This window comes from Lepidothrix coronata, unplaced genomic scaffold (assembly GCF_001604755.1).
Source record: "Lepidothrix coronata isolate B3197 unplaced genomic scaffold, Lepidothrix_coronata-1.0 Scaffold31, whole genome shotgun sequence".
NCBI lineage: Eukaryota > Metazoa > Chordata > Aves > Passeriformes > Pipridae > Lepidothrix > Lepidothrix coronata.
Window position 1 is genome coordinate 245,942 of NW_016690211.1, and position 19,552 is coordinate 265,493.

The 19,552-nt window shown below is 41.4% G+C and overlaps 1 protein-coding gene across 1 annotated transcript in view; it reads right to left on the minus strand.

Annotated features, from left to right (window-relative positions):
* CCBE1 (collagen and calcium binding EGF domains 1) overlaps positions 1-18,439 on the minus strand; it is a 96,093-nt gene extending 77,654 nt beyond the window's left edge. The window contains exons 1-2 of the mRNA XM_017811365.1: positions 18,329-18,439; positions 18,119-18,199 (exon numbers count right to left, since the gene is read on the minus strand). Of these exons, the coding sequence (XP_017666854.1) occupies positions 18,119-18,199; positions 18,329-18,429 (182 nt within the window). The 5' untranslated portion in view covers positions 18,430-18,439. The remainder of the gene's footprint in view (positions 1-18,118; positions 18,200-18,328) is intronic.
* Positions 18,440-19,552: the final 1,113 nt, after the last annotated feature.

Sequence of the window (19,552 nt, forward strand, 5' to 3'; positions counted from 1 at the left end):
AAAATAAAAAAACCCCCAACAAACACAGTTAACAGAAACACCCCCCCAAAAAAAAAAAAAATTCAAAACAAACAAAAAACCAACAAAACAAAAAAACCTGCACCACCACACATTAAAAAAACATGTCCCCTCCCCTCCTCCTCCCCCTGCCCAAGAAAACCCACCAGTAAAATTGGAGAAGGAGATAGGATACAATTGTGGGAAGTGTTTCCAGCCACCTGATCCATCTGAAAAGGTGACTTGGCTCCTCAGTGGCACTGAAGTGTCAGCTGCTGCCTGCTGGTATCAAAAGTCAGGCGTGGGATTTGGTTTATTCCACATTGCATTTTGGAACACATCGGCCTACAGCAAGTAACTTCATCATGCGAGCATCCTCATTTTTTTTGAAAAAGAAACATGAAAACAAACAGGCAAAAAACAACGTGTTGAAGTTGACTACGTTACTTTTCTGTAAAATGTTTCACTTAGTTCATTTTACCTCCTGGTCTCAAACTTGTCGGGTTGTTAAATTGACACAGAGTATTACACTTCACTTTACGATTTCATCAGGATCTGGAAAAAGCCATCAGTATTGTTTATTTACTTGTACTTTTTCCATTCTGTTTGCTTGATATATGAAGTTACAGGACTATCACCATGTAGAATGTGCCAAAACCAAGTACCTGTGAGACTACATTACTCTTTTAGTACCTTCCAGTACCCTGAGCCCTCCTTGCAATTAGTTATCAGCTCATGTGGTGGCTTTTTCTAAAAAATTGTTCATGTGTGTACCTAGAACTAAATGTGTCAGTAACTTGCAAATATTTGGCAAGCTTGGGCTTCTTTGTGTTAAATGATCATAATGCCTTCGGTGATGGTTTCTCACTGTAACTCATGATTGAGATGTCCTTCATTCATGTCCCAAGGACCTAAAAGGTAATAAAAAGGGCAGAATCTGCCCCAAAATCTCTGGTATTTGTGGTAATGACTGTTACATACAGAAGGTCAGGAGAAAACAGCTCTAAATGTTGGGTTGGAAGTTAAGTGGAAAGCTGAGACATGTTTGCATTGACTTCATCCTGTAATTCCTCATTCCATAGTAAGATCCTACTCATGGTAAAAATCATCTAGATGGAGCAATTTCTACAAATAGCAGAAAATAGAGCCTTAGCCTCACTCTTTCTGGCGATTGAGTCATTTCAGATCAGTAGAAACTATTTTTTCAAAGACTCTTTTGTCCTTCTTGGCTGAGAAGTACACGGAGAAGTTCCACAAGGCAGAGAGCTCATTCTAATAATGTTAATGATCCTGTTTCAGATCCCAGTTTACAGTAGTATAGAAAGGATATATTTTGTCTCCATGTGGCCTTAAGCAAACCCGGGGTCTGACCTTGCAGCCTCTGAAACATAGTCACGACTGTTGGGGAGATAGTATCGCTCATGTCGCTCCTGTATCAGCTTTCTGCTGGCATTGGTTCAGTTCTTCTTACAGCAACAATCTCCCTTTTCTTAGCCCGCAGCTAATTTTCAGCTTTTATTGGTGCAACTGCTGCTTTCTCAGTTATTCCAACTTCAAGGGTCACTGGAGAGTCAACCTTCAGATTAAGTCTTTGCTCTCTTACTATCTGGTAACAAGCAGCTCTGAAAATCACCTAAACAAGACAACCCACCTCTTCACTCTCCCAGTGAAGTAAAGCAAAGCCAAACTATCCCAACCCTTGTACCTCCAGCCTCCAGACTGGATTTGGGCAGGCATACAAAAAAGATCTCTTTTTACATGTGTGTTGAGATATTTAATCCCAAAACTGCCACTTGTAACAATTTCATAAAGAGCAAAAGTTCTGTTCTTTGAATGACATTGTGGCTATTACCCAAAACTGTCTCTGGAGACACTGTGTGACTGATGTTTAGGTCTGTGGATCAAGTACTGAGAAAAGCATAATCAAACATTTCTCCCCACCCTCAAAAATTAGTGCAATACCACACTGTTAACTACTTAAAAATCTAATTTTTCAGTAATTCAGGTAATTTCATGACATCAAAGCTCTAACTCCATTTCAGGTTTTAAATAATTTTGTACAGGAGACTTGTCATGATTTAGCTTCATGAAAGAGACTGACATTTAAAATACCCCATGTTATCCTGCTAAGGAAAAGTCAACATTCAGGGCTAGACAAAGCATGCTCTGCTTTAAATGTGTATTGATAAGCTCCCTGGGAAAACCTTCAGTTGAAACACAATTCTGTTTTATAGCAAATATTTTCTATATTTCCTTGTTTTGTTTATTTCCAGGGATATTTGTTCCACGCTAACAATGACAAGGGAGATGTTCATAAAGAGACAACACCATCACAGGATGTTGAACACAGCCATGGAAGTCATTCAGACAAGAGATAAGATTTCCCACATTCACCACTTTCAATAACAAAGCTAAAAGCCCTGCCAAAAAAAGGCCGAAAAGGAAGGAGCACCCGATTTTAAGACACCAGGCCATGATGTATGAGTCTGAGGATTTCCATCCTGCTGAAGTCACCAGTGGTAGAACCATGGGCACCAGTGCAAGTGTGGGGGGTAGAGCTGGTGTTGTCCCCAACGCCCTTCTGGTACTGACAGAAACTCCAGGCTGCAGGAAACATGACCACAGCCTGGGGGCTGATGGTGTCTTAGATGTGAGGGTGGCACTGGCACTTCCCATGTGAGCTGGGAATACACTGGCTCAGCTTGGCCACTAGACAGTCAGTTACATGACATATATGAGGAAGAAAACCACTCTGTACACAGTTTTGCAGGCTAGTGAAAGCATGTGAGCTGTGCAACACAGGGAAGAACACTCCAGGTCAGGTGCTTGCATATAGATGCCTACAAGGTGCCATCACCATGTCCAGAATTCACAGTGTAAACTAGCTGCAAATCCAGAAGCTGATTTTCACAAGAATATGGCACTACATCTAACCATTAAGACCCATATCTTAAAGCTTGGTACTGATCATTAGTCGAATAGCTATATAACTTTTTAACTAGGACTGGCTTGTACTTTTCCAAGAGTGATGTTTCTTCTTTCCATCTCTAGACCACTTCCTTCTTCCCATCACATGGGCTGTCCCTGTTTCTGAAATCCTTGTACTGGGTATGTCTCCTCATCCTTGCAAGTTAACAACCAGGATTGCTCAGGCTATTCCAGCTGAGGTCTTACCAAGGGTTTGCACAGCAGTATGAAAAATTTCTCACCACTACTGAAAATACTTCACCACGTGCACTGTGGCACCACACTTTTCCGGTTCCTGGTTGTCTAGTAACCAGACCTTCCCTCCTGTGCCTTGGCCAGCTAATGAGCCTCTCATTTGCAGCACCATCTCCTGATAAAGACAATTGCCACAATACTCCCGCTAGGTCAGATAAATTTGTTTTACCTACAACGAGCTGCCTCTTTAAAGGATACATGGAACAGCAAAGGTTTTAGGTAATCCCTGTTGGGATCAATTCCTGCCAAGTTTAGACCATTATTTATTTTCTCTCATTCCCAGACATGTAAGTACCAGAGGCAATGATCCACCAAGCAAGAGTGTTAGAAAAGCACAAACATTCCAGTAATTGCATATATTCCTCTAGGAAAACTGGAGAAAGTCTGACCAGAGTGATATCTTTAAAGCAGACATAAAATGTAGTTTTCTCCCCTGAGATGCACACCCTTTGGCTCTTCTCGGATGACATAACAAGGGGCACTGCAGAGCACTTCCTCACAGTTCTGGATACCCTAGAGGAAAGGCTGCCTCTATTGCTTTCTGAATTCTAGCACAGATTTTGAACAAAGAATTCGTCTGTGATCATTTTTATTTTGGGGCATGGAGAGTTGGAAATGCAGAGATGCAGGATGAGCGTCTCTTTGGGCATCAAAGGGCTCAGGATAAACTTATGCTGATTTTGATGGGACAGGGCTAAAAATACAGTGTCTTATTGTCTTTAGGTAAGATACATCAGTCCATTGAAGATTTTCAACTTTTTCTAAAAATTGCACGTCATTTATTTATTTAGAAGCAGCCCAGAACTGCTGACTAGCCAAACAAATTATGCAAGAAAGCTAGGTTTTGTTGGGCTTTTGTTGGGGCTTTTTTTGTTGCTGTTTCGGGGTTTTTTGTGGTTTTGGTTTGTTGTTTTTTTTTTTTTTTTTTTTTTTTTTTTTTTTTTTTTTTTGGTTGGTTGTTTTTTTTTTTATTCCTGGATAACCCACAATCAAAAATAACTTTAAAAATCTATGGTGAGGCAGAAGAGTGCTAAAAATCCCAAAATTGCTCATACACAACAACTGCTGAGTCAGATGATTCCTTGTAAAATACAATCAAATTATTTCATCCTGATGGGAACTGGGAGACATTTCACAAAAGCCGAGTTCCAGGAGCTAAACCTTATTTTCACAATAATTATAAGCAGCATAAATCTAGGGAAGCTCAATCAAAGCCAACGGAGCTACATTCAATTTACACTGGTGGTGCAAAAGAGGTTTTGATTCTAGCTAATTTTTTTGTTCACAGGGACTAAAAAAGAAGCTCAAGGTATTCTTGCTGTCTTGGATCAGACAGCAATTTATGTAGCATTTTTAGGTGTATATGCTGTCGTATCTCAACCTAATTTTCTTCCAAGAGAATCCATGTTCTGCCATTGCAGACAGCTAAGAGATTGCCAGAACCTTTCTAACTTCAACAGCTGAGATGGTAAGTTTATAAATAATTTCCTTTTGTTATGATTTTCAGCTATATGCTGCAGAAGGAAAAACTATGGGCTCCATGGCTAATCTTCTGTCTAAACATTGACTTTACGAAGGGAATGACTGGCCATCCAACTGCAGTCCATCAACCACCTCAGAGCAGTTAACAGAAAAGTACATTGTGGAAAATTTACTTTTAAGAAGGAAATTTAAAATTAAAAAAAAAGTTGTATCAAAAAAATCAGCATGGAAAAATTCAAACAAAAAGCAGCGGGTGTCTGTGTCTCTCAAAGTCTTTCAAAGATTTGCATTTAGTCAGAGTAAAGCAGGCAAATAAGCTGTCATGCTCCACATCTGCTACCAAATAATAAGAAACATCTTGCATTTACTTGCAAAACTCATATTTTAGTAAGAAGGGCTGCAAAAACCAAAATATATTCTGTCCAATAAACTAAATTACATTCCATAAAAGTATCAGGAAAGCTTTCAGGGAGTCTTTCAAATGCAGAATGTTTTCTTGCTATGGGGTAAAAGATGAAAAATTATCTTCAAAGACAAACAATTTTCTCTCAAGGAATAGGGAAAAGCTTGAAATTATTTAAAGACTGCAATTTAGCCATTTTAAAAACAAAAACTGTTTCTAATAGAACCTAGCATCTACTTCTGTATTTATCAAGAACCTGCTTCTTCAAAGAAACATTCCTTGTATAAAATGCGCTTAGGGACTACAGTTTTCCTACAAAAAAGTCAGTGGTAAAGTAGCTTTTCAGTCAGATATTGATATCCAGCTGCAGAACACCAATTTTACACTTGACTTCCAAACCCATGTTTGACTTCTCTCTGCCATTATCACAGGGCATTTGGGACTATATAAGGATACAATGGTCTAGGTCTTCCCCATAGCAGCCCTGTTTAGCTGACAGGGCAATCAGGGATGGTGCTATTTGGTCAGGACCACTTCTGAAACTTGTGTGCTCAAGCATTTCCCATAAGTACCAACCACATGCTGGCAGATCAAGACATTACGCAGCCTCTTCCAGTTCTCCGCGGCTTTGCAGCTCTTTTCCAGATGCATCCCATTGCAGCAGACAGGATATTGAATCTTTTGAAACAGTTAATCTTCTCACAACTGAGACTGGATTTCAGTAATAAACACTTGCTCTAATTTTTCATCCTCTGGGCCATTATATTTCCAAGAAGCAAGGTCAAGATGGCATTTAATAAAAGGGTTGCTAGATTTGTTTGGTTCTTTCTTCTAAAAGAGAAGCCCTACAGAGCAAGGCAACAAACGGGACAATATGGAATACAGCCAGAGTTTTAAGACCTAATACACAATTAAGAAGAATCTGAACACAGGAACGTTTCCCCTCTACTTCCATCCTGAAGATATATTTTGTCCTGCATTCAATCTTTGTCAAGTCCTTAAGGAAAATTTCTTGGAAGAGTTTTCTTTTCATTGGAACTACTTATAACTGTAATGGCTGTAAGGTCAATGAAAATGTTTGAAGCCTACTTTTCCTGATGCTTAAAAATATCCAGCAGTCTATATTGCAAACAAAGATGTGTAAATAAATATATGTGTACATTAGCTGGTCTTGCTCCTGACTACTTGTTTTCTACTGCTCTTTTCACTCTGCCACAGTTATTTTCACTGGAGATGTTCCAGTGATGTACCATAAGCTTACTCCCACTGTGGAAATACTCTGGATACTTTAGAAACATAAGAAAACATCACAAAAATCTAATTTGTCTCTTGGTGGATATGAAAAAATTTACTTTTAAAAATGAGCATTTTTTCCTTCTTATCTCAAACAGTAGTATTTTGTTGAACTGGAATGACAGCAAATCACCAAAGTAAACAAAGTCCAGCAAGTCGTTGGAACATTTGATTTACAGCAATCTTCTTTTCTATAATAGGAACGCTACATCTTCAGTGTAAGCTACCAAGTTCTTTGTTTTTCCCTGAGAGGCATAAATTAGGCTTTTTCCTCCATTTTATAGCTGGAGAAGTAGCTAATAGTGACATACTACAGAAAATCTTAGAAGGTAACTGAAAGCAGAATTTGGCACGATACAGCTCCTTGAGGAGCACAGAAATTTACCCCTGGATCTAGAACTAAAACTGGACCACTGGCAAGTCCATCTTAAGGTTAAACCTCATCTCCTCCCTGCAGTGCTCCCACTGATGTAAATCTGGAGGGGCACCATCCAGGACCCTTCCAAGCACAGTCAGTAAAACTACAGCTCAAGTGTGGGTCACTGTGAGGACAACAAACAGCACAAACAAGACTCTGGCCAAGAATCTCAGCTTGGAAAACCAGGCAGAGAACTTGCTTCATCGGTAGGATGCCTTCAATCTGCTTTAATATCTTTTTACATTCTTTTTTTTTCATGGAATGTTAAGAATAATTATGAAGAAGTCCCAAACTGACGCACTTTGGTGTAGGTCCAGGGAAGTCAGCAGAGCTACGGAAATGCAAACCTCTGCAAATCTTTTCATACAGCCTCTTTAGTGCCCATGCAGGGACCAAGAAAGCCCTCCTTTAACAGAGGTGAGCTTTCTAACAAAAATCAAAAGGGACCAGTCCTGCAGACACATTCATGCCAGCAGTTTCCTGTGCCACACAGAGAAATTTATGGAGGAAAAAGACCTAATTTAATATGAAATACAAGGAGAAACTTTGACCGCACTTTGAATCTACTTCGAGCCCAGAGAAGATTCCAGGAATGCAAGTCTGTCTTTATGAAACTTTTGTGGGTAAAGCTCTTTATTGAAGTCATATCACAGCAAAATTTCCGTTTCTCTTTAAGAAGTTTTAAAACTAAGAGGAAATAGCACGTGTTAGCTTGCTCTGAAGGGTGACTCTTTCCCATTTTCCTCATTAACCACAGAGAGAGGAATCTGAGCCTGGACTCCTGAAGCCCACTCTTAAAAGAAAGGTCTGAAAACTGGAAAGTGTCAGGTTGTCCCTGTGTTTCCCTCTGTCATCCGTAATTTTCTGCATTTTGTTTGGAGGATACAAATGTGGTGAACTGAAGTGTGACACTGAGCAGGGAAACACTCTCAGAAGTAACGTTTAGTACCTTCTGTTCAGTTATCAGGCAAGCTAGAAGGCAAGCAAGATAAGGTAGAATAAAAATGCATCCCACTTTCTCCATTTCTAAGCACATTCCATTTTCTGCTTCTTCATTCTAAAAGTAGAAAAGCCTGAAATGAGAATTTTTCCATGAAAACCCTAAAAAGAAAAAAATAAATAAATAAAAGAAAACAGCTACAGGCTATAGGCTTCTCATCTCCGCAGGCCCCAAGGGAGTAGGAAGCACAGTGGAATTGACATACACTTTCTTCAGAAGAAAACAAACAAACAAACAAAAGAAACAAATAAAAAAGCCTAATAAGCTTTTAAAATCCAAATATATATCAAAACAACTTTTATACATCTGCCTAAGCAAACATACTGTTTTCCATACAAGCAGTACATTAAGTAACGTATCAAGGAGCCAAGAAAAAAGGCACCACAAGAGTCACAGTCTGAGGCAACACTTGCCCCTAGACTGTGTGGGCCATCGTGCAGAACAACAGCCTGACCATAGCTGGGTTCATCATGTCACAGATTTCCAAGCAGAGGTCAGAAATCAGCCCAATCTGCCAGCATTTCTGCCTGCCACTGCTCCCTGCTCCTGCCCTAGGAGGCTGCAGTTAAAAGCACATATTCCCAATAGGATTAAGCATTTACCAAACAGTAGCTCTACTGACCCCTGGTCCCTCAAGTCTCTTTCTCATTCTCCCCTTCTCAACCACTTAGATCTACCAAAGACTCTCAATCTCATTTTCACCTGTTTTTTTTCTCTTCCCACAGATACTATTTTAAAGATTAAATAATTTTCCCTTTGGCTATTTTTGTTTAAATTAGAACTCATTTCAACTCTCAAAGGCAATAATCCCTAAACTAAGGGGTTTTGTCAGAATTCCAGAGGGCAATGTTTAGGAAACAACATCACTATTTTGGTGCAGCTATGATAATAAACTCTATAATGAAAATTGAGTATGATAATAACATCTTGTTGAATAGGCAAGATGTCAGATTTAAAACATACGTTAAATGTGCTGAATGTGATCATAGGGTTCTTAACATAGCACTGGGATGTTGGAGCTCCTGGAAGGAAGCTGTTTACAGTGAAAAAAAATACATTTGCTCTCTCTTACAAATAGAATTCTGATTCACTTTTTGTGGGTATTTTCACAAATTTCTATATTTTCAGCATATACACCTTTCTCATGAAATATTATTATAATATTTAATGTATTTCTTCATCCATTTTGCAGACTGCACCATCTGAATTCTTGTACTTACATGTCTTGTCATGGAGAATTAGGTGGTTGACCTTCTCCCTCGAGGGATGATAATGACACGATGAAGCCAACATGAACACTGCTGTTTTACACTGGAAGCTATGCACCAGTAATTTCTCCATAGAAAGACTATTGTCTGTAATACACTTGCTTGCCCAGATGAATACTGTCCTATATTTCTCAAAACTCTCACTGCAGCATAACTTGCCTTTGACCTATAATAAGCTTATTCATTTTTCAAGAACAATCCCTTTAAAACTCAGATTATAGCTTTGATTTTGCCTCTCTTTCCCACATACATACTCTGTATGCACCACTTTATCTCCCAGCCCGTTTGAAAAGGATGCAGAAAAATTCTGTTTGATGTGTGTTTACTACTGAGTGACTGCTAAAATTAATACAATGAATACAATCGCTGTGTATTTCACCTTATTCAAATTCCAATACAGATCAACAATTAAAATGAATGTAGTTAGAACTTAAATTTAACAAAAAACTCAGAAGAACATATTCTTAATAGCTGGATATATGCTAAATGCTTGACAGTCTTGTACTTCATTTTTTGAACCAGAATCAACAATGAAATCAACACCACATCGTGGAAAACACTCTAAGCAAGAAGGATTTTCCAAACACAACTAAACTCTGAGATTATTGTCTAAAACTGAAATTGTTTTTCTCTTCAACTGTTAAACAGAGTTACCCTCGAGGAGATGCAAACAAATTGCTTTCTTTCACTAGGCCAAGAAGAAATCAAGTCAACATTGCATGGATTCTGCTTTCCATTGTTTCTGCTTACAATTGGAACCACACAGAAGAAATTTCTGCTTACAACTGGAACCACACAGAAGAAATGACAAAGTAGAGCAGCAGAGTGACATTTGCTACTGTTAGTTTACAAAAGAAGCCACTATTAGTTTGAAAACTGAAACCAAGCAAACAGAAAATAGGCAACACAGAGAATAAAATTCTGAGCAGATTTTGGGGCAAGGTTTGAGGGGTTTTTTACAGTTAATCAAAGTCTTTGCTTGTTTTGATGGTAGGCACAGTTTTTTGATGGTAGGCACAGTTAGAAAGAGGAATCCTGGAGTGGCCCATATGGTTCTGTAGGAGACAAGAGCAACACAAGCAAAGGTCTCCAGAGCAGATCTTCTCTCTGTCACTGAATCACTACAAAGCCCTGTGCCATCCCAACAGCTCCAGCTGCAGTGACACGAGTATCAAACACTCAGCAGTGACTGAGGGACAAGTCATCTCAGGACTTCGGGCACTACAGTGGAGGCAAAACCAGGAGATTATACTCAAGGATGTGAGAATTCAGCACAGTCTCGATGACACCCAAAATCACAGGCGCCCCAAATGACTGGCACTGCACAAGAGCGAGTGCAATCTGAAATGAGATATATCCCAGGTGCAGTGTTACTGCACATCTGTACATCAGTGGTAGAGGCCACACCAGGCATCTCACACGTACCTGCTTTGTGTGATCCTGTTCTGCACACACAGCAAGTTCTCTCCCAAACATGCAGTGACAGAAGAACAGATCAACACAGCAGAGTTCTCAGAAAACCTGTTGCCTACGTGGTCTTTGTACGGGACAATGGCTTTCACAGCAGGATATGGGCAATCCCATCTAACCTGGGATGTTTAGCAAGCTTGATCTGCTTTTCCAAGAGTTGTTTAAATATTTCATGCTCAGCTACTTCCCAATAAGTCTATGACAAGGAGTGCAGGCAATCCAAACTGAGCAAAGACTGAATGGGCAATTTAAATTTCTGCCTGTAAGTTGTCCCTCCTGCCCCTGCACAAACCCAAAGTTTACAGAGAAGGACAGAGAGGGGGAGAGATTTTCCAGACTGAGGAAGGAAGGAAGGGAGAGGCTGTCAAGGGAAGATGCATCAGCGTCTGTAGCTTAGCTCCAAATCTCCAAGTTGGGAGAACAGGAATCCTCCCTGGGGTGTGTGTGTATGGGTTTTTGTCTGATTTTGGCCGATGTTTTGTTTTCCTGGGTTCTGCTTAAATAGAAACCTGGAAGCATTTTAATTATAGTTTTCTGGGGAGTGATTACCTCCTTTCTGTCACATATGTATCTGTCACACAAACCACCAAGAAGATGGAATTTTTCTCTTTTTATGGCTGTATTAATTCTTTTTTCTGCCTACTCCATACCCCTGGGTTTTTTTGTTCTCTCTTCTTTGTTGCTCCATATTTTTATCCTTCCATTCCTGCCTTTTCTGTCTTGCCTATTTTGACTGCCATCACTACAGAACAACCCTGCTCAATGTGTCTCTATCACAATGGGAGCAGTAATAAAAGTATTAATAACATCCTCCTGTTACCAAGAGAGACCCCAATCACTTTTTTAAGGACAAAACAGCCTGACCTTAGGGAGCACATACAATACTTTGGATAATTACAAAAGTCATGTTCCCTTTGGCGGCCTATTTTTATTACATATTTTGTACCAGCCATGTGAGGCCCTGGGGCTACTATTTTGTTTGTCTGGAATCTCTGAGCTAGACGACATGACCAGGAAAGTCAGTTCATATTTAACCCTATATTCTGTAGATGAAAACTATAATGCATTGCACCTGGATTTCATTATCAATCAAACCACCAGGGAGGTGGTTATCATAAAGCTCCTGGCTTGCCAGTTTTAAAATTCTCCAAACTGCTTTGATGTGAACATCAAAAACTTCTGGACTACGTGAACGACCACTTGCCTGACCTCATCCTTTAATTAGCACATCCTACCTGAAAGCACCACTCACAGGAATTATGCAACGTTCTTAAAGACCATTAATTACATTGTTTCATTTTGGAGTGCCTTAGCACCTGAGACAGAGAAGAGATCCCGAAAGTCACTGCCCCCCAAACGTGGTACAGAAAACTACAGATACCTGTGTGGCATTGGTGTTACTCTTAACCAGTAGTTATTCACAACATGTTTCAGAAGCTGTGAGCAATCTGTTCCTTTGGCAATCAGAGCAAAAGAAAACAAACAAACCTAAGGACTGAATGCAGTCAGAAGTATGAAACTGAAAGTGCTAGTTCCAAAGCAATAGTTATAAAAAAAAATCCAAACCAAACCAAAACAAAAGCAACTAGGAAAGCTAGGAAAAACTGTCTTGGCATCATTGTAGCACACAATGTTTTTTAAAAAAGTAGTGCACTGAAGTAAAATTTTCTTTATTGATAGATAAAAAATTTTACCTGTGATGACAATTTCCTGGAAGATTTAAAAAAAAAAATATGTAAAAGACGAGAGAAACTTTTTAACTTGGGGAACACTTACATTTACTGCATTTCTCCATAAACACCACGCTAGTGAATGACTTAGTATAATTAGTGAGACTTGGACAGCAAGTCCAAGTGAGACTTGGAGAGCACTCCTTCCACAGATGTGCCACATCACAGAGCTGCTGAACACATGGCTTTCATGGTGATGGTTTGATACAGAGTTAAAAAGGCCTAATACTATAAACATATTGACAGGCGTCTTCACAGGATGAATAATTTCTTAAATTCTGAAAATCTTTGTTTTCAATCTGATCGCCAAGTGCCTGCAGCCCTTTCCAGTAGTGCTCACAGTCTACAAGGGCCTGTTTCAGATGATGGGGCTGCCCTGAGTGATGCACAGAGATAGCAGCTCACATGGCATTTCACCACAAATCTGCGTACAAAAGAAGAGCCGCTTATTTGTTGAAACGTAAAGAAACTCTTGGCAGATGTGGAATTACAGCTGTTGTATAATGTTTAGTTTTCTAAAACCAAAACAAAATTTGAAATCGTATTCTCTCTTAAATTTTCAGATAACTGGAGGTAAAGCAGTACTTTGCTCTAATCAGGTAGGTTTCCTGTTTAACTGTTGTATTGTAGTATATCAGCTGGGGCTCTTTCAGTGCTACTAAGACTGGAAGGATCAGCAGAACTTCAGAGAGGAAATGCAATGGCAACTATAAAAGAAAAATTTATTAAAAGTCGCAAGATAAGACAACCAAGTGTTATCCTTGCTCGCTCCAGCTGAAAGCTCAAAAATTGTATACAGCAACTTTTTCTCATGTTGGAAAGCTCTGCAACATGCTTGTTGAGTATCCGGGAACCAGGAATTGCATATGGTCCCCAAGGGCATATTAGTGAAAGTGCTGCTCTTTGTGAAACAGCTACAATTCAACTTACTTGCAATTACTTTTATCTTTTAAGAATGTGCAAAATGATACAGTCTATAAAAATAGTAGGCTTCACTAGCAGTATCAGCATTCAAGAGGGTAAAACAAAATGCTTTTTGAGGCATGCAATCTCTAGTTAGCATCAGAACTAAGTAGGGTAAAAGTATACATGCATTCTCTTCCGCAGTACATTTGAATTGTCTTTTTTGTTATGAAGTGCAGAATAAATCCTTACAGCAGAATTCAAAACCTGAAATGCAGGGAAGGCCTCTGCAAAATACATGTAGCTGCTAATTATCAGATGAAGAAGCTAACCTACATTGAAATGTAGGTCCTATTTAAAAGACCTTTTGTTTGCAAAATACTACCAAAAAAAAAAATTACTGATTAAGTTCCAAGCCAAGATTTAAGTCCCACAACATGGGGTTTATTTGCAGATATGATATGTAAAGATTTGTCTTATCTTTACAGAGATTTTACAATCATTAGCTAGGATTGTTCTGCCAAGTACCCCAATTCTAAACCTCCTACTTCCTGCTGGTCCCACAGAAGGAAGGACCAGGAGCAGTTCTCCATTGCTACACACACAGAATTAGTGTATGACAAGTTCCTTGCACACTTAATTTTCAGCAAAAAATGCAGGAAGGAGGGAGTGCTTGTGGTGATGTCAAAGAAAGATGGATAATTTTTCTCACCATGTAAGAGTCAACTTGGTTTTGTCAGCTAATTTAAACTGACTAGTAATTTCTTCTAAATAAAACAAAAATCCCAAACCTTCCCTTTGCCCACAAAGGCAAAGGCTAAAGTGTTCTTCCAGGCTATGCATATCCAGGTTCAAATTTTCATTTGCCTGATTCATGCATGGTTTTCTTAATTCAACACTTTATTTTTATAAAAATCTTCTAAAAAAGAGCAAAAATAATTCTTTCAAGACAACTTGCAACAATATTTAAATGTCTAGTAGATAAAGAGATCTGCACAGTGAGGGGATAAATATATTCACATTTTCCCATCTGTTTCAAACTTGAATCTTCTTAAAACTGGTGATGGGCAAACAGCTTCCCACTAGCAAATGTTTCTGTTAAGTCTGTATATTGCCTTTCTGAATAATTTTCAGTACACTCTCTGAATTCTAACTGAATATAATATTTAGCTCTCCTAAGCTGTTTTTTAAAAAGGAGCAACTCCAGTAAATAAATTGTACTGGATTAGGTGTTGATCCTCCTGAACTTGGAAGAAACATAACCACTACCATTCCTACCATTCCCTTACCCGAACTCAGCTACACGATCAGGACAAAGAAAGGGGATGACAGCTCTGAATGCTGCTTTTCCTTCTGGACCACAGCAACAATGTACAGTAGCACTGTTTAAAATGAAAATGAAGGAAGGACCGTAATGAAAAGGACTGCTGCCAGGATGTACAAGCTGAATTGTCACAGGCAAGTGATAACACAAGAAGCAGTGGAGAGAACTACAACATTCATGTAATCTATCATGCCAACAAATTGTTAGAAGTCTGTCTGAGAGTGAAACAGGCTAACATCACATCCAAATAGCTGGAGAAGACAGTAACAAGGGACTGGGCCCTCATATTCTCATGCTGCCAAAATTTCATCAAATTTGATCAATTTTTGCATTGTACAGTAGGAAACAAAGTCTACTGGACCATTCCATTATCAACAGATCTGCATAAATTCTTCTCTGTACCTACCTGATGGGGACATGTATATTGGGTACTTTATGCAGTTACATACAAAAGTTTAAATGAGATTTTCACTGAAAAGATTTTGTATAAGCTCCCACTGCTTTTTACATCTGTTTCTCTGTATTCTTACTCAAACTAAACCAAGGGCCAGACAGCACACATTCAAAAAAAAAAAAAAAACCAAACCAAAAAACCATCTGATTGTGTACAAGGTTGCTATGACTGCAGGGAAAGATGCCAACATATTCTCAGTGTTTGGCCCCACTTTTGGCTTGGCCCTCCATTTGGCTCATCTTTATTCATAAGTAAAATCTAGTTAAAAAAAATAATCAAGAAATATTTTTTGTGATGAAAAGATGCTATTTTTATTGAAGTGCTCTGAAAACATGCTGATTTTCATGACAAATCCCAGCAGAAGGAATAAAAGGGTGAAATTGCTTTCTATCAAGAATTTTGCTCAGGAATTCTGACATCTGACTTCATATGGGCTTAGGTTTTTTTTCATTTAACTAATTGCACAGCAAATCATCAGAAGTGGTGCATGTTGCCTTACGCCTGACATGTTATGACATGAGATAAATTTTGTGTAAGTTTGTTTAATTTCTACACAAAAGGTACTTTGACCTAGAGTGTATGCTAATAGTAAAGAGAAGCTGACATTAACTATCCTTTTATCTTCCTCTAACAATGTATATAAATTACCTGACTATTGTAATTGTGAAATACTGTGAAAAAAGCTGTCTAAGAAGACAAAAAATGTAATGTTGTAAGAATAAATACTAGAACATCAAAATCAAGCTTATATGAAACCTGGAGCAAAAGCTCCTTAAAGCCACAGCTGATTTTCTGTTGAGCTGAAGTTCTTTAAGTGTAAATTGTCATTCCAGAGATGAAAACTGAATCCTAAAGTTCCTAAATGTCTTACGAAACAAAATCTGCCTTGAGGCATCACAGGATTAGTCAACACTTGCAAGTTTCCTGTCATCTCATTAACAGCGTCAACCTCAAAATATTAATGAATCTTACATTAAAATGTGTTCTGCCAAGAGTAATCCCACGTGCCTGCTGGAGGCACACCTTGCTACCAGGAGCAGTGGGGACGCTGCTCTTCCCTAAGGTTCACTGTCATGGGGGGGTGACACTGCTGGTCCATGTCAGAGCATGGTACCAAGTCTGAGGGGCAGGATTGACAACACATGGCAGCACAGGTATTTGCTCCGTGCAGGTATGTGCTCTGTGCAGAGCTGCTCTGTTGAGCCACACATCTCTGTTTCAGAGATGCTACCCTGAGCTTTTGCATATGGACATCATGAAAGAGGGCTCACAGAGTGGGGAATGAAGCCCTCACCTGACTTGGAAGGTTAGACCTTGAAAACACGTGATTATATGGAAATTGAATTTTTTTCTTTTTTAAAGCAAGGCAGACTTAGAAATCATAGGTACAAAAAGGGTTTGAAAACATGAACTAAAACAATCGAGAGTTCAGTGCAGAAATTTGAAAGTGCTCATTCATTAACTGCACTGATTTTAGACGGTGAATACCACTCGGGATTGTGCAGAGGGAGAGTTGAGGAGGGAGGGAGGGCTCGGCACAACTAGAGCCCAAAGGTCAGAAATACCTCAGCAAAGACGCAAGAAAGTACAAGGGGGACTTAGCAGCTGGACAGTCCTGCTTTCTTTGCATGGTGGTCTGCAGCAGTCGGTGGAGCCTCCTCATCCATCACACACAAAGCAGAACTACTTTCCTCAGCTGGGTTTTGGGATATGCAGTAAGGGGCAGGATGGTCATGTGTGTACTGCTTTATGCAGCTCCTACCCTGTCTTTTTCATTCACTAACTCCCCACTCAGCACAACCTCATCCACACCATGCTCTGCTCCCAAACCAAAGAAATGCTGCAGGTTCAACTGAGTACTCTCCTTCCCTGCAAATCTGACACACTGCCCCTCTCCAAAAGGTGTTGTGTGCTGCTGGGTGCTATAGAGCTGCTTATAAGTGGGCTCTGCCTCACCTTCCCAGGGAGAGGAGAGAGGTGATAAGGGAAACATGGAAGCGTGGTGTTCATTCTCTGCAGAGCCCTTCCCAGGGGCTGTGAGGAAGCTAATGCTGCTAAGAAATGGGCAGTGGCAGGACACCATTCCAAGTAGCTGTGGCTGCTGGAGGGCATGAACCAGCCCTGAGAGCATAAGAGAGGGACAAACAACATTGTTGCACTGTGTGTCTGCAGCTCCTTGGAGTTTATGCCAAACAGAAAACACATTGGGAAGAAATGGACAATCTCTGTAACACTTTTCACATGCGTTAATGTGCCTTGTCATATTTTGGTATACATAAGTGGCTCCCTGCCACGTACAAGCATACACACACAGGCAGAGCACAGTTTCCTCCATAAAGCAACCTCTCACAGAAAGCAGCTTTCATGCATGACACATCTCATCTGTGGGGACGGGACTAACAAGACGGCATCAGTAAAGGGATACGTGTGTGCTCATATTTCGTATACATTTCTTCAAAAGCACATAGACTGTCAGCTGTTCTGGACAGCTGTCATTATTGAATCAGATGATGTTCCTCAAACACACAGCAGAAAAATGAAAACTCAGAATTAAGATTTATCGTACTTAATTTGAGAGGCCTCTGCTGAATTCCTCCCCCAGAGCTGGTTGCTGAAGAAGTTGCTCATTCTGAGGGTATGATTCACCTATCTTAACTGAAAATGTCTTCTTTGTGGCACGAATCCAGTTGATCTCACTGATTATCTTGCAACTGATGCAGCTGTAGGTCCAACGTGGTCCTGGAAACCCGAGTCAGAGGAAGTACCTCTCAGCGCATCAAAGACTGTCGGTGCCCGGGACATGGCAACCAGAACCACACGCGCCCTCTCCAGCGATGTCTTGGAGGTGACGTTTGCAGCGAGTTACTAAAACCTTTCATTGGGATAACCGTAGGACTCGCCAAGGGAGATGCCGAACGCGAGAGGGATGCGACGACGTTACCTGCTCCCTGGTGCGCGTGGTGGTCGGAGCGCAGGGATGGGCTAGCACAGAGCCGGGGGGAGGCAAACAGCTGCCACAGCTGCTACCCCTGCCCTGACGCCAACACGCGAGTGTCCCCTGCTGCCTCCCCCGAGGGCAGCGAGCCCCCAGCCGCGGACACGAGTGTGCCCCGCGCCCCCTTTCCCCGCCGCCCTCCGCGGCCGCGGCGCTCACCTGAAGCAGGTGGTGAGCTCGCCCGTGGGCTTCAGGCAGGGGTAGCGGGTGGTGGCGATTTTGTTCTCGGAGCAAACCTCCCTGAAAGGCATAAAGTCGTAGTATTAGGGGGAAAAAAAATTGGAAGGAAAAAGAGAAAAAGAAAAAGAAAAAGAAGGTGGTGGATGGGAAGGGAACGCACAGAAGCAGCCGCGCTGTCGCGACACCCACCTGTCGCCGTCCTGCGGCTCCTCCCGGTAGGTCCAGGCGTGCCCCAGAGCCAGGAGCAGCAGCAGCCGGAGCGGGGCCAGGCTGCCGGCCGGCCGCCCCATCGGGCCGCCGCTCCCCTCCGCGCCGCGCCGGCTCTGCCCGCCCCGGCCGGCGGCGGGGCTGCGCCGACCCGCCGCTCCTCCCGCCCCGCCGCGGGGCCGCCCCCCGCCGCCGCCAGATGTGCCCGCGGGGAGGGGCCGCGCCCGCCCAGATGTGCCGGCAGATGCTGCCCCGCGGCGGGGCGGCGGCCAGATGTGGCAGTGGCGCGGCAGATGTGCGGTGGGAGTGAGGGGGCATCAACATTTCCCCCCGCACACCCCGGTCCCCTGCCGGCCGCCCCGGCTGCAGGGAGCACGGGGAAAGCAAGATAGGAGGGTGGGTGCGGAAAGTGGTGGAAAGATCCGAAGCGGTGGGGGTGATCAGCGGCTCTCGGTGCACCATCACTGATGCTTTCCAGATTCGGCTTTATCTCAAATCTCTTCCACAAAGGAACAGAACAGTTCAAAGCATCTCTGCTGTGACCGCTGTTTATCCTTGTGTACGGCTGCTACTTCCCCACCATTCATAAAGGAGGAGATTAACGACAACAGACTGTGATAAAGTAGCGCATCAGGTCTGGCCCGTTGTACCATATCCTGTTTTCACGGTTAAACCGCCTGGGACTAGGGGAGCAAACCTGCAAAACGACCGTGCCTTTGCAAAGTGCTTGGCCGATGCATTGGCTTTGATCACCACGTAACTTCCTATGAGTACAAAATGCTCCAGGGAAATGAGGGTGTGCAAATCAGCCTTTACTACCGCTTTCACCTGCAGTACAAATGACCTCATTTTGCAGCCAGAAAAATCAGGGAAGTGTGAGCAACAGATTGTACTCATTTATTAATACAGCCAGAAAAGTCAGGGATATACAAGTAAAAAACTGTAACTCCTCTGTTAAGCCAGCACAGAAGTAATAAAGGGGTGTGAGAAGACTTGAGCAATACACTTTTATTTCTTGCCTCACCACAGGCAGCATTTAATCAAGTCACTCGACCATTCTGTGCCTCAGTTTCCCACATCTCTCACAGGAAGACCCTAATAGCAAAATAAATAAATAGACAACGCAGATCCCCATATATGAATCAGCTATGATTAGGCTGTTAATCCCTTTGGTATGTTGTCCAGTACCCAGAAGAAGGCTAATGA